This window comes from Amphibalanus amphitrite, unplaced genomic scaffold (genome assembly GCF_019059575.1).
Source record: "Amphibalanus amphitrite isolate SeventyFive unplaced genomic scaffold, NRLGWU_Aamphi_draft 000623F_arrow, whole genome shotgun sequence".
NCBI lineage: Eukaryota > Metazoa > Arthropoda > Thecostraca > Balanomorpha > Balanidae > Amphibalanus > Amphibalanus amphitrite.
This window is the reverse complement of record NW_024882117.1, coordinates 269,767-285,137: the sequence shown is the minus strand read 5'-3', so window position 1 is coordinate 285,137 and position 15,371 is coordinate 269,767. Positions and strand designations below refer to the sequence as shown.

Genomic DNA, 15,371 nt, shown 5'->3' with positions numbered 1-15,371 from the left:
GACGATCTCACTTTAAAAGTATCGACACGTTTACTTTTGTCTGGTTATGTAAGGGTAGGTATCTTGGATGCTGAGAACCAGGAGGCATGAGCATTGAGCATTAAATTCAGAGATTTATGGAGCATCAACCTAACGGCGATGTGTTTTAGAGGCCATGAAGCGTAGAGGGCAGTTGCGATGGTATATTGCCTGTCAGCGCGAGCTTGACCTGCGACGTACTCTGGGGAAGTCATTCTGACGTATCACCGGATGTCGCAGAATGAACGTAAGCAAACACATCCGGAGATCCGTCTGCGGCGGCGGACAGATGGACCGTGCTCTGGGACAGTCGCCGGGCAGGCTGCCAGCTCATTCTCCTCCCCGTCCCGTCCCGGGCTGCCGGAGACAGAGCGCCGATCGTACACAGCCTCATCAGGGCGTCAGTGGCTCGGGCCGGCGGTCCCAGCGCGGTGTATCAGCCGCGGACGGGTTGGAGCGACAGGAAGTGGCCCGCTCCAAACCCGCCGGAACGAACATGACCCTGTACGGCGGCGGCGGCTGGGCGGGCTGGCCGGCCGCGCACCGGGTCACCTTGACCCAACTGCAGCGCGCCGCCAGCGCCGCCCGCCGGCCGACAGCGAAAGTGACGCGCCAGCGGCGGCGGCGGCGCGGCGCGGCCGCCTGGTATCTGGGTCAGGGTCGCCGCGGTGCCGCGCTGACCTACTGCACTCGGCTGACCCAGTATTGGACCCAGCTATTCCCAGCCAGCAGCGCCACTCACAGGTGGCCGCCGATGACTGTGCCGCGGGGGGGGGGCATAGGGGGGGGGGGGGCTGGCGACGAGCCGATAGTGTCGGGCGCCCGACAAGAAGCGTTCCCAGTGTCGGCCAATTAGACGCCTAGTTTGTAATGGACCGGTCCTCGTCAGCACACAGAGGAGTCGTTTCGACAGGTGCCTCGCTCCGTGCCTGCAGGCTGACAGGGAGCGAGGTCCACTGCAGTGCACATGCGGGGTGGAAAAAAAACACAGCTTCAATGTGGCGGTGAATGAAGGCCACAGGATCCTACTGGTAGGCCCGGCGCTATAGAACGGTCGAGGGACGAGCAGAGAGATGTGCGTTTGGCACGATGCATCACAACTGACAGCGGCACCGGGCTATGCTGTATATCGGCGTCAGTAGGTACTACAGTGCTCTCAATGATAATTGATACCGATTTGATAGCACACGGGATTCAAACGTTACTATAGTCGTCAAAGTGGTTTGCGCGCTGGTTATCGCCGGACGAGCGTGCATCACGGCTGTGTGTAATGCGGGCTCTGATTCACTGCCCGTATGAGGCAGATGACTCATGTGAGCCGATTTGGAGCGGGATACAGGCCGGTGGCAGCGGGCTGTCGTGCCATCCATGCAGCCGCCCAGTGCCGCACACATCAAAGCATGCCAGCACTGCCGCTGGTCCATTGAGTGGTCCATGTATTGAGGCTGACCCGCACCACCATATGCGTTAACAAATTTTGACGCTATCATACCCCTCCCCGGTAACAAAGGACGAGTGCCCTTCTGCTCAAGTTAGCAAACAGACGGGCGCGTAGTCTCCGTTCGTAATGACCCCAGGGCACATATTTTTGGGTACGCGTGACGTCACTAAGTGGCCTGGACCAGCTGACGGGCCTTGTGACGTCACAGAGCCGGTGACGTCACGGTCTGGCGCGGTTCCGCGTTGTTGCGGCGCTTGTTGTTTATCTCTGGCGGTGGTAAACAGGCACCGAAATGGGACAAGGTGAGGCCGCGCTGCCAGCCGCGTGCCGCCGTATAGAACGCCCGCCTGCCATCTAGCGGCTAGGCCGGAAACTACTGAGCGGGAGCTGCGGCGGCCTCAGTCCGTCGTCTAAACACAGGAAAAGCTTATGAGCCTAGCGGCAATGGTCCGTCAGAGTGCAGGAGTTCCGTGTTTTAATGAATGGAATGAGCGCGACGTGTGGCAGCTCTGGATCTGGGCAGTGAGTTAGTGCATCTGGGGGAGGGGGGAGGATCAGCCGAGACTGGGATAGTCGGAGACGCTCGAGCCGCGCCCCCAGTTGCAGTGAGAGCGGACAGTCGGCCGAGCCAGGAGGCGGGCAGAGTGCCGAGGTCGCCGCTGCCGGCGCTGACCGCAGAAGGTCACTGTTGACTGTGTGTCTGCCGAAGGAGAGCTGAGGGGCGCCGGTACTTCCGGGGCTGACGGAGCGCTCGCTGAAGGCCAAGCCTGGCCCGGGGCGGCGCCGGCCGAGCTGGCCGTGACCGGGCCGCCGAGCGTCCGCCGCGGCTGACATGGCCGTCACGTCCGTCACGTCCGACACTTCGAGCCAGAATGTGGCGGGATAATGACGGTGTGTGTGACGGACAGCCTGAACAGGGGGACGAGGGCAAGGAACACTGGGAAAAGATTGATGCGTGGTGTGCCCAGTACCTATACTCGCTTGCAATGGGTGCTCGCATCAGGGGTGGGAGTAGGTTTGGATAATAACTCTCTGCCTAATAACTCGCTCGTTCATGCTGCATTTGTATGAAGTCTTACATCAGGTGCACGCTTACCCTCTGCACTCCCTCCTTTCTCCGTCTGCACCAATACAGGCCTGTCGTACCCTGCAACCTCGCTGCTCTGTCATCTGCTGCACCTCTGCAGGCCTGTCATCTGCCTTCCCTCTGCAGCTCGTCGCTAGCTCAGTTATGCCAGTCAGGGCACGCACCTGCGTGTTTCCCCACCAAACACGTAATGGTGGAGTCACGCACACAGCCATGTGGGTCACGGACCACCGCTGCTGCTGCTGCCGCCACAGCATTGACCAACGGCGGGCGGGCGCGCTTTGGCAACTCTTCCAACTGGGTCACCATCATCAGCGGGGAGGGGGAGGGGTGCGAGAGGGGCAGCGGAGGGGCTGTGAGGTAAGTGACGATGGATGCTGGCTCGTCGACTACCGAGCAGCCTTTCGCTTGCATCGAGCTTACGCAGCATGGACATAAAGGGGAGAAGCGCAGAGGTTATGGACTGTAAGAGTGTACGGACTCCGTACAGACTGTACGGAGTACGGAGGGCAACAAGCAAACAAGAGTACGGAGGGTGGTGAGGGGGTGTATGTACGGACTGAAGAAATGAAAGGCAGGGACGATTAACTTCAGCTGAAGCCCGCTCAGCCGTGCGTATCCTATGTAGTTAGATACTCACCATTCGGGCAGGTGCTCCGATTCTAATCGCTTTCGATGGGCGTTTGTTTGTTCGGTCATCATGGGACGGTGATTCGCTTCGGTGTGCATAGTAGTGATTTCCAATTTCGTCCTGAATTTGGAGCTTTGATTACCGACAGTTTCTGTCAGGCTCGTCAACTGCTCTTGCGACAAGGCGAAACATCGAGAGAATAATTTCATGTGTTTGGCAACTTCCTATGTACATTCTGTTAATGCAGCCACAATGGTCATACCTTGCTGAGTGGTGACTAACAGCGTGTCTATCCAACTGGCGATTCTCGGGAGCAGGTGGTGTGAGGCAGAGCGTGTAATGACAGTCCGCCGGTCCCCCAGATCTCTGGCCTTTCTCGGTCCCTCACCCGCCGTCTCAATGACAAAGGTGTTGCGATATATCCTTATCTCTTATATACATAGGTATATAGATAAAATGCGCGAGATGCGTATACTTTGTGTGTCCACAAAAAAGAAAACTGAGGTAGATCGAATTTGTGGCCTATATATTATTATATAGGTTTAGGTATGCAGCCTGCAGGTTACTGAACATTAGGTATACTGATCTTGTGGCATACCGGATATAGATAACGTGAACGGTTCTCACAGTAGAACCCTGCGGCGTGGCTGTTCTGACCTCTGTGAGAGGTGTGAGAATTGCGCTAACGGGTGAGAACGGTGTGAGACAGTCCTCAGAGGACAGACCCCAGCGCGCGGACCGGCGCACTGCTCACCGGGTGAAAGTGGCCACAGGATGTTACCAACGGTACGGAGACTATATTGGGAAACGGTCACCTGCGCCGGGCTGTCTTGACATATGCAGATAATGCCACCGTTCACGGGGCTATGGTGGCAGAGTGTCGACATGATTAAATAAAACCACTTGCCACCAAGGTGGCACAGTCAGGCAGTCGCCGTTGCCAAAACACTGCAACACTGCAACAGGCAACACGTTCAAATAAGCCCTGGTATGATGACAAATGTTGTGTCGGCCCAGAACTGGTTTTGGCGCATTAGGATACAGGTGCTGTCGGGCGCGGCGTTGGCGAGACACGGAGGGCGGCGAAACATGCAATCCGTGCTGTGGTAGCGTTCTCAAGGAGCAGGTATACGGTGTAATTAATGCACGGAATCTGTCAGCACCTTTTGTGTAGCGCAGTGTTTTAAGTTTTTCTTACCACGAGCCATGGCAGTTGTGGCATGGCTAGCGGTTGTCGCAACGTTACCGCACGGCGTAGCCGCCGTTTGTTACTGATGGCTTTTGAATGTTATACACCACTTGCAAGTTGCAGATCACATCTTCATGTATCAGCACGTTTGTGAATTTGGTGACGGGCCACTTCTTAGATTCCAGCTTCTTAGATTCCGAACACCGCTCGACGACTTACTATATTCCTCCATTATTTGTCAACCGTTTTATATTATATCTCCATTGACTAGAGTCTGTCCGTTCTTTTTCGTCTTAATTTGTGTCTGTGTCTCCGCGTCTTTCTTTCCCTCTCCGTCTGTCCGTCTCCGTCTATCCGTCTCCGTGTCCGTCTGTCTGTTTGTCTTTGTCTGCCTTATTCTCTTCGTCTCCGTCTATCCGCCTGCCCATCTGTTTCCATCTCCGTGTGTCCGCCTGTTTCCCTCTCCGTCTACCCTTCTCCGTCTGTCCGTCTCCGTCTGGACGTCTGCCCGCCTCCGTCCACCGGCCGTTCCCGCCGTGGTCCGAGAGGCCTGCCGGCCGTCTCTGCAGCCGAATCCCCGGCCGCGGCCCGGGCGGCGGCGCCTCGGCCTTGGAGCCAGTGAAAGTGGCGGAATAAATGGCTGTGATGGCCGGCCACGCACTGCCGCCCGTCGGCCCAGCCAGCCGAGGCTGCTTGATGGGCGCGGGAACGGGGGACGGACAGGGGTGGCGGTCCCCCGGCCAGGGAGGGCTCCGGCAGCTCACGGAGCCGCTGTCTGTTACCGCCGCCGCGCCGCCGGAAAACGGCCGTCCGGCCGCGCTGAGTCCGTCTGACTCATGAGCCGCCGCCGGCCGAGCTGGAGCGCTGGGAGCGCGGCGGTCCTCCAAGACGCCACTTTCCGGCGTACGGGCTCTACTCCGACCGCCGGCACTGGAGGATGCTTCCTGCTGCTCGGCGGCGGACAGGCACCACGATCTGACCAGGTCCGAGCCGGGTTTTTGTCGCCGGCGGCCGACCGGTGACTTTGAGCAGTGGTAGAGGAAGGTCAGGCTCCAGACCGCCGTGCAAATAACGCCCGGTGGGCGGCTGCTTCCTCCAGGCTCATATTGTTATTGAATGCAGGTATTACCTGCGGGGAGCGGTAAAAGCGTCCGAACGATAAGGAAAACGGTTTCCCTTCTCATAGCCGATTTTGTTTCGATACCCTCTGCTGGTGTTGAAACTGCAGCTCATAGGCGTAGGAACGTTTTCGAAAGTGGGGGGGCCAAGGTCCCAGAGGTGCAAAACCTAAACTACCCCCAAAATCCGATTTCTCCTCGGATTTCGGCCACTTTGTTTTCGCAAACATGATCAGAGATTAAAAAAAAATCGAGACAAAAAGAAAAACAAAATTGGTTAAAATTTCAGGGAGACTCCCGTCCATAAACTCAAACTGATGGACGCGTTCCCCTGTCCTCCGCAGCCGTTGGCACCCATGCCAATTCCAGAGGCATCCAGCAACTTTTTCATTACGAGCAAGCGTGAAACGTGCAAAGCGAGTCTTTTCAAATTTCAATATACCTATAAAAATCAGCACGAACGGCCCAGCTAGGCTCAGCCAGACCTACAACGTTTTTAAGAGGTTTTATATCAGCGACCACTGCAACTGGGCTGATTGACTATCAGAGGCCGGTGTGGGACTTTTAGAGGTCGGTCTGGGCCATCAGAGGCCAGTTTAACCCTCGCCGGACCGGACCTATAGGTTTTCTACATACGCGCCGGCCGAGGGGGCGGGGGGCGGTTACGACCACCCTCACCGTTGCGCCCCAGGTTGAGCTAGCGCGTCGCGGAAAAACGAGAGTGTGCGCCGTTACAAGACGCAGAGATCGATACCCGATTTTAAGGTTCTAGGTCAACCGGTGACCTCTGAGGTCAGGTCAAGTGCCTCAAGGCACGGTTCCGTTTTTGGTGAATAACTTCGCAAAAAAACGGCCGCAGAGCCGCGATTTTGCCAGCATCGCGTTCGCCTCTCTCAGGCGAGTCGAATGATGTACTTTTTGTTTGGGTGAGGTAAACTGAGGGTGTTGACCACGGGTCACGGTCAGGTCAGGTCAGCGCCCCCAGGTCACGAAATTGGTCGAAGGAGGTCATGTCGCATATCATTCGATTCGGCAGGTCTTCCTGAGTCCATTGATGGCTTCCGAGACTCGCTAGCTCAATTTGATCGGTAGTTATTGACGACAAACTTATATGACCCTTATAACTTCATAAATGACGTCGCGCAAGGTCAACATTGCAAAAGTGACGCATCGAACCTTGCAAGGAGTGCATGAAAGATTCAGTGTGCTTGAGATAGTTGAAGATCGTTTACGGCGCCAGAAAAAGTTTTCAGTTTATCCCCATTGACTTAAACCTAATGGTGAGGTCACGAAAATGACCTTAGGAAAAATCCGAGATGTACAAGTTGTGAGACTCCTAATGGATACTAGGTCCTCCAAGGTTCATTTCCCTGTGAAATCTCCTCTGGCAGTGAGGGCGTTGCGAAGTTGCGACATCTGAAGACCGTGCAGAGGTTCACTTATGACCTCATGGGTCAGTGACCTGATCTGACCCGAAAATGCGGTTGGTGTCAAAAGATCCGGCTTGATTCAAAGGTCAGGTAGCTTCAGCTCTCTATCACCGGCGTGTTCGGAGCTATCGCGAAAAAAAAAACTATGGAGGGGCGGCACCCGCCCTCCCCCCCCCCCCCATCGGCCGGTGAGGGTTGAGGCCCCCAGAGACCAGTACAGGGCCTGCAAAGGGCAGGATGAGACATTTAGATGCCGACTTGGGCCATCAGAGGCTAATGTGGGCCCTTACAGGCCAGCATGGGCCCTCAGAGGTCAGTGTGGGACCCTAAAATGCCGGCATGGGCCGGTGTTGGACCCCAGAGGCCAGCAGAAGGCCCTCAAAAACCAAGATGGGCCTCAGAGGCCAGCATCGGGTCTTCAGAATCCAGTGCAAGGCCCTCAGAGGCTAATGCGGGTCCTTACAGGCCAGCATGGGCCCTTCGAGGTCAGTGTGGGGCCGTAACAGACCGGCATGGGCGGGACCTGGAACCTAGAGACCAGCGGAAGGCCCTCATAGGCCAAGGTGGGCCCTCAGAGGCCGATGCGGACCCTTAGAGACCGGCATAGGATCTTCAGAATCCAGTGCGGGGCCCTTAGAGGTCAATGTGGGACCCTAAAATACCAGCATGGGCCAGTGTTGGACCCCAGAGACCAGCAGAAGACCCTCAAAAACAAAGATGGGCCTCAGAGGCCGACATCAGGTCTTCAGAATCCCGTACAATGCCCTCATAGGCTAATGACGGGTCCTTACAGGCCAGCATGGGCCCTTAGAGGTCAGTGTGGGGCCCTAAAAGACCGGCATGGGCCAGCGTTGGACCTCTAAGGCCAAGATGGACCCTCAGAGGCCGATGCGGACCTTAGAGGCCGGCATCGGGTCTTCAGATATCAGAATTCAGTGCAGGACCCTCAGAGGCACCTAAAGGTTAGTCTTGGGACCCCAGAGACAGAAATCAGGCCACCAGAGCCCGGTGTGAGGCCCTCAGACGCCGACTGGGCCCTTGAGGCCGGTTTAGAGGCCCTCAAATGAGGTCAATGTGGGTTCTCAGCGGTCAATGTTGGCACTTGACCGCCACTGAAGTGCCCTCCAAGATCAGTGTAGGACCCTCAAAGACTGGCTTGGGAGCTGTTAATAGCTAGCGTGGGATTCTTGAGCCTCGTGACAATCGAATAAGGGCCAGAGCCCCATACGCCCATGGGGGCCCATTGGTTGTTTGGGGGGGGGGGGGCAAATGATATGATGGCCCCCTGATTAGCCTTTGGAGGGGGGGGGAAGGGCATGGCCCTGATCCCCCCTCTGCGACCGCCACTGCACTGAAAGTGGAAGGGAAGGGGCAGATACAGACATTGCTGGCCCTCAGCCTGTTTGAGCCGAGGCGGGTCACCCTGGCCCCCAGCTAGTACGCCTTTGACGAACTATGCCGACCCCAAGCAGATCCGGTCAAGCGTTGGTCGTTTGTATACGCATTCTCCTGCACCGTGCTAGTATTGTCTTATACCTTTTCAGTGCTCGCTGTCCCGTGCCTCGTATTCAACAAAATGCTGTCACCAGGACCCACAGTCTTGTCTCTGATATGGTTTCCGGTTTCCTTCATTGAGTGAAGGAAATTGCGGTCAATAACGCTGTAGAAACAAAAGGGAATCTTCATTAAAGGGCAAGCTGAATTGTTGTCAAGTTACCGGGTGGTAGCACTGGTACCTAGGTACAGACAGACACTTAAGTCAGCAAAAAGTGGGGGGGCCAGTTAACATTGCTGGCCCCCCCACCTCCGAAAGTGGGGGGGCCATGGCCCCCCTGGCCCCCCCCTGTTCCTACGCCTATGCTGCAGCTCAGCGAGGTGCCCAGTGAGTGGTGCAACTGCGACTCAGGACACTGTATTGAAAGTGACTGGCAATTTACATACCGATCTGTCTGAGCAACTGCTAACATATTCTCCAGACCGATTTTATTACACCTACACATTGACCAGTACGTGGCTAATGCTGTCGTTCACAAAACGGTGCTGCCATTGCTGATAAGTAAAAATAAGTCATATATGGTCCATTTCGCAGCTCTCAGGCCGTATCCCAAACGCAAGTCCTAAGGGATTCTTCCCGCAGCTTCCGTCGCCGTCATTACTGACGCAGATGGAATTAATCGCCGCTCTTCTGGCCGCACCTGGCTCCGTCGTTTCCGGGACCGGCGGTGGGCCGTTTTTACACCCCTGGCCTGTCGGTGCCGTCACAACAGTTCGTCTGTGTGTGCGTGACCGACGTCCCGTTACTCGCAGCGGGTGACCCACCCGCTGCGGCCGGCGCCGGACCGGCTGTTGAGCAGGGCTGGGCTCCGAGAATATCCCAGATATGTTGTAACTAGTGACGCCTTCGGAGATGAGCCGAGCTATTTCAGATCCCAGAGAACCTACACAGTGTATGTAGATCACAGATGCCGATGAGCCGACCCAGTGTGGATCTCGGAGATCCCAAGCCCCGAGGAGCCGATAGAGCTCGTTACCCGCAGAGCCGAGGGGGCTGGCGTGCATCCTGCACAGTGCACAGGCCATATAGTCGGCGGCCGGTGGTCTGGAAGGACCACATCAGTAGGGATTTAGGGAAGGTCGTCCAGCGAAGGTCGCTGGAGCCAGCCGCCGCAGTGTGATCACTAAACCGGACGACTCAGGCCTCGTTGCGTGACGACCAGTCATACGAGATATGGTCGGATTGGCGCGGAATCAGAACCTAACACAAAGACATTCTGGGCTCGGCCACAAAAATCGGCTCTAGCAACCTACCGTTTTACCGTGTTCGGCAGAAAGTCCGGACACACCTGCGGTCACCATTGCATAAGCGTGCAACATGAGTCCATGTCAGCTCATCGTGCGGCTTCAACGGTGGGGAAGATCGGGTAAATCTGGTGCTGCACTTTTCGCATTCCAACAAAGGACATCGCACGGCAAGGACGGACTGGTTAACGGTGGGGCCGCCAAGCCGACACGCCAGCTCGTTTCAGAACAGTTTTTGTTGTGTTTGACGAGCCGTTGACGGGCAACCTTGGGCCTCGGCTTTCATCAGCGCAAGGCTTCGTGTCTGTTCCTTCCGCGTCGTTTTCTGCCGCTCTGTGCACGGTCGGCAGAGTAGCAGTGTCTGGTGCTGGGCGGGCTCAAGGATCCAAAGTGAACGCGTTTACCTACTGCTTCTTTCACGGAACGGAATAAACGTTTTAACATCGAACAAACTAGATAAAAGCAACGAAGCGAAGATCACGTCGAGCACGGGGATGAGTTAGATCATACCCAGGTATAAGCATATAAAAGACACACAGAATGTAACTCTAAAAGGAAATCAGAGAAGCTGACTGGTTCTACGCCGTTTCTGTAAACTGACCGTGACGTTCTCTCTCTCTCTCTGTTCGGCAGGTTGAGGACCAGATGAAGCTGCTGCAGTCCACGTGGTCAGTGATGCTCATCCTGGACCACATCCACCAGCGGCTGCACAACAACCTGCCCGACAGCACGGTCCTGCCCAACGGCCAGAAGTTCGACCTGCTCACCCTCAGCCTGTTCGGCATGGCCGAGCTGCTGCCGCAGCTGCACGACATCACCAGCCGGCTGCAGCAGATCGGGTTCGATGTCTCCGACTACATCTGCCTCAAGTTCATCGTAATGCTCGACCCGAGTGAGTGGTGTGAGCGGGAGGTGCAAGCAAGGGGGTGGAGGGAGGGTGCTTGTTTTGGTGGCTTTTGAGCTTTGTGTGGTGTAGGTTTAGAGTCAGGTGTTAAAAGTTATTATCGCCTTAGTGGCTGACGACGGCTCAGGGATTCAGTTGCAGAAAATGTGTCGACGCTTTCGCAACACGGGAGTCGGTGACTTTGTTAGAGATTAGTCATGGTTGTGTAACCCGTATAAATAACGAGGCTGGACAGCAAATGGGTGGGATAGTATGTCACATGAAGGCTAATGGGAATCGGTATTTAATGACACTTGACACACTGAAACTAAATTTTGCCTAATTTCATCAGCCATGCAGCCTGTAACTGTCGATATGAGGAAACCATGATCTTATCCTTGACACACTGACGTGCTGCCTCTGGTTTTGCAGATCTGCCGACTCTGAGCAACCGGCGACTGGTGCAGCAGGCACAGGATCAGATCAACCAGGCGCATATGGACTACTGCAGCGCAGCCCACCCCGACATCCAGGTGAGGACCGCTATAGGTGGCAGCACTGGTCCAATGGAGGGCAAGTGGCAGCACCGCTAGGGTGCGCAGCCAAAGACAGAGGGCTGCTCTTCATCAAGTAGGGGATATTCGATGGAAGGCCAGTATAGTGTATGGAAGTGAAATGTGCAGAACCGACGATTTCTTCAGCTCCGAATTCTCTGCAAGCTTTTTATTCGGTTACAGTGCAGGTACGCGAGATAGTACCTACGTTTTTTCCTTGAGGCATCACGCCCCCTTATGCTCGATGTAGTCGGGTATTTTCATTCAGGTCTGACGATGACGTTTGTTCTTAACAGAGTAAACACCAGCGTCTAATGGCCCTGCTGCCCGAGCTGCGGGAGCTGGCCCACAGAGGCGAGGACTACCTCTACCACAAGCACGACACCAACAGCGCCACATCGCTTCTCATCGAGATGCTGCACGCCCGCCGAGGTAGGTGCAGACAAACACTGGGACGTGGGGTTGATGGTTGTTCTTATTGATGGATAGGTCAAGCGTAGATGTAGAAAAGAAAATGGCATTACAGCGAGAATGTATCATACATTGCTGATGAAAAGCATGCCACGTTATTGAGCTGATGAACTTACGCTGCATCGGCGTTGTTGACCTGTTTCTATTGTTTATAGTCATTTACACCTGTTCTCGTGTCCTTTTTATCAGTTAACAATTTGTTATTTTCCTCACAGCAGTCCTGGGACGATCGCCCTCACACTGAACCTAGGCACGGCGAGTTGAGAATTGTCAAGTACAAACGCCGAGGCTAGCGTCGCGTGGTGGCCGTTGAGCGAACCAGCGCTTACGACGACGGCCGCCGGCGGCGCTGCTGCAGTCTCACGTGTTCATTGGACTCGGTCCTGGATTGCGGGCCGGCCGGCGGGTGGGCCGGCTCGGCGACACTGTGACACCGACACCGTGTCAAACTGACACCGGTGTCTCACTGCGGGTAGCCCATGGCGGGCGGACGGCCGGCCGCCGGGCTCCGCGCAGGCGCAGTATTGTGATGTGATGCCACGCGTGCAACTAGATATTCTTTTTTTCGTGCCGCGGAGGCAGGCGAATCAACTAAGAGCACATGTGTGATTCTCCTGCGTGCGTTTTGTATGCGTCGGGAGTGTAGGTGTAAGCGGACGGTGTTCGTCCAAGTACGCTAGTTGTTGATCATGTGTACGTAAATTCACCTCACCTACCTGAGAGTCTGGAACGCGCCGTTACGGAAATCCGTATTTTGCTACTGAAGGAACGCGAGTGACGGGAGCGCTGGACGCTACGGACTGCGGCGGCCGCCTACGGTGCTGCCATCTGTGAAAGCTCTCAGCTATGGTGCTGCCACCTGCATGGGCTCAGCCCAGAGGCGCAGATGGCCTGGGATGGAACCACGCGCACCCTTGACGGACCTCGAATGTTTCCATATTGTTACACACACAATCGCGCAGAGGGCGTGCTAGACCCCGAGAGTTTGTGAGCGAGTGCGGTAGGATGCGCGGATAATAGAGGGTTCGGGGGTGAAACTGTACCGCAGAGGTGGGCACCGGAACCCGAGGCGGGACGGGACCCCAGATGGTGTCGGTGTAGTCAGTGCTATTGCCCTGTGTTTGTATGCCTGTGTGTCAGTGTTTGTGTGAGTGTCTGCATGCACTTTGTGCTCGTGCGTAGCTTGTGTTTCTCTACCACTTTGTCGTCTACCTTTTCCCTGAGAATCGGTGACATCCGGGAACATAGGGCATTAATAGTACTGTGCGTCCGCGCCTTCTGAGCGCGAGTCCTCGGTCCTGGTGGTGGCTGGTGTCTGTGTGACTGTGGGGTCGGCGCGGCTCGCTGTAGTGGCCTGGTGGCTGCCTGCGGGTGAATGCGTGTGACTGACTGGGTGCGAATGTGAGTGTTTATTGTAATATTGCACAGTGTAGGCTGTTTGGGCACAGAAGTGAAGGGCGTAACGTATGTTTTACGTCAATATGTTTTGATCCGATTCCGAGGGGATAGCTTACCAATTTCCAAACTTCCCTTCGATAAAGATATTAAAAACACCTAAAAATATTTCTCTTCTCGTTGTTTCCCCTTCTTTGGGAAATGAACTCTGTCCTAGAAATCCGATGACCAGTTGTGACATCCGATTATGTCGTTTTGAATTTCGATTTTATTGCCAGGGAGCACGAGACTGCCTTAGTAATATAAGCTTCGCTAGGTTCTAGTGTGCCCAAACATTGCTTTGGAATGAATTATGTGAGTTTGATTGTTTGGTTTTACACCATAATACTACTTTTACTATACACCATACATACTACATAGCTTTTACTATACAGGCGTCACTGCGAGTCGCGCTAATTTTAGCCAGTACGTGCTATGTGGTCTGACTAACAATGTGTGTGGTTTAGTGCCCCTGTTCTGTGTCTTTCTCGGTCGTTTCGGTGTGACTGTGTCATGCTGTACCGCCGACTGTCTATCATCTACTGTTTCCATGTCCCCTGGGCGGCGCCCCGTGCGTTGTGTCCTACCAATCCCCCTAGACTGCTGTGTTCAATGGTAGGTTAGCTGCCCGACCTCTGCTCAGACGAGCCGTCACTGACGCCACAAGGCGCACCAGTGACGTGTTTTCGTCTGATAGCAGTGGTCGGTCGAGTAGGCTCCGCTAGTCAGTGGCTATTGGTTACTAGTCAGTCCCACACTGTGTTCGGTCTGCCCCCACCCCCTGACCCCCTGTCTCCCACCGTTTAGGGCCGTGGGCTCTCCCCCCCCCCCCATTGGGTGAGCCAGCGGCGGTAGCTGGGTCGCCCTGTTTGTATGTGTGTGTGTCCCCCCTACTGATGGGTCCCGGTGTCCACCTCTGCGCTACAGTACCCCTCCGAGGGAGGCGGAATGATTGTGTGAGCGCGCGAAAGGATGCGTCTGTCTGCTGTCTGCGGTAACTGCGCGCGGTGTCTGCGCGCGCGGCGGTGCACTAGCCTAGAGCACACATTGTCTTAGTGGTTTGTCCGCGAGCGGCAGGCGATTTACCGTGGTAGTCGTCGAAATACAGCTATATCACCGATCGTGAACACCGAGAGTTTGACCAGGAGAGAGGAGAGGAGAGGGAAGGATTGAGGAGAGAAAGAGATGTCAGAAAAGAAACTGGGAAAGTGAGGGGAATAGGCCGACGGCACCGCGCCTCCATCGATGAATGGGGCAACGCGCTTCCTGTAGGAAGACTATTTTCATCGATACGAGTAGGCTTTATTGTGGTGAGGTCACATTATGTGACCAGGCATTTATTTACCTGTGCAAGGACGGTGGCCTGATTGTAACACATTGAGCCAGGAGGGGCGTTTTGGGTCGACGTCACCCTCTAACTCTTCGCCCTGGGCCACGGCTTCTGTGATTTACGTCCGGAAGAGATGCATTTATTTTTTTTCCTTTTACTTACGGAGAGGTCGCAAAATTATCTTAGGTCGCCCGTCGCCGAGATATGAACTGAGATTTTCCTTGGGTCACCGATTTTCCTCTCGCTCGCCTATTTTGAGATTGCATAGTTGCACCCATTTACCGTCGTCAATGACGGTAGACGGACGACGGTAGACGGACGACTCGTCATGCTGAGCTGGACGCGATCTGCCGTTACCAAGAGATGGCATAAGTCCGTCGGGCTGAGTTGGGCAACGGGCACCGTCCACCATCCGCCGGTACCGCAGTTGGCAGCGCCGCTATGTTCCACCGCTCCCCGATCTCCCGCACATCACTCCGCCATCAGTGGACGCTGATGTGTGACATCACGCGCCTTTCCCGGCCAGTGAACACGTCATAACCCGGCGGGTCGTCCATGTTTCAGTCTCTGACCACCGCGAGCAGCCTGCATTCGCGAGCAGCCAACCGGCGGCCACACCGCCGATTTGCATGTCGTGAAACGGTGTTCTGGCGGACGGGGAGTGGTCCTTCGAGATCGGTCAGATGATATGGGTACCGTGAGTCGGTACTGCCGCGGTCACTCCGCAGAAATGGCACCGCAGAGGTGCGCCCGTGTGCCCGGTGTTCCAGCAATGTGGAGAGACTATTCTGAGCACGCCAGCGTTCGCGGAAAGGTTGCGTGGTCAGATGGGTGCACCTGGCGATTGGAGATTGGAGATCTACCTTTTGAGCGAGATTGCCCGAGGGCTCGCCGCTCGGGCGGCAGCGACCGGGTGATCTCATGTGGCTATGCTTGTGGGGACGGCCACATGGCTCAGAATTCCAGCTCCTCGGTGAGATGAGCAT

The 15,371-nt window shown here is 55.6% G+C and overlaps 1 protein-coding gene across 2 annotated transcripts in view; it reads left to right on the top strand.

The window, feature by feature from the left end:
* LOC122363476 (nuclear hormone receptor FTZ-F1-like) overlaps positions 1 to 14,184 on the top strand; it is a 38,846-nt gene extending 24,662 nt beyond the window's left edge. Inside the window, exons 4-7 of one of the 2 annotated variants that reach the window (XM_043332769.1) lie at positions 10,347 to 10,605; positions 11,029 to 11,129; positions 11,447 to 11,582; positions 11,840 to 14,184. In XM_043332769.1, coding sequence (XP_043188704.1) covers positions 10,347 to 10,605; positions 11,029 to 11,129; positions 11,447 to 11,582; positions 11,840 to 11,865 — 522 coding nt within the window. In that variant the 3' untranslated portion in view covers positions 11,866 to 14,184. Of the gene's footprint in view, positions 1 to 10,346; positions 10,606 to 11,028; positions 11,130 to 11,446; positions 11,583 to 11,836 lie in introns of both variants that reach the window. The other variant, XM_043332768.1, reaches the window with a different exon arrangement.
* The last annotated feature ends 1,187 nt before the right edge of the window (positions 14,185 to 15,371 follow it).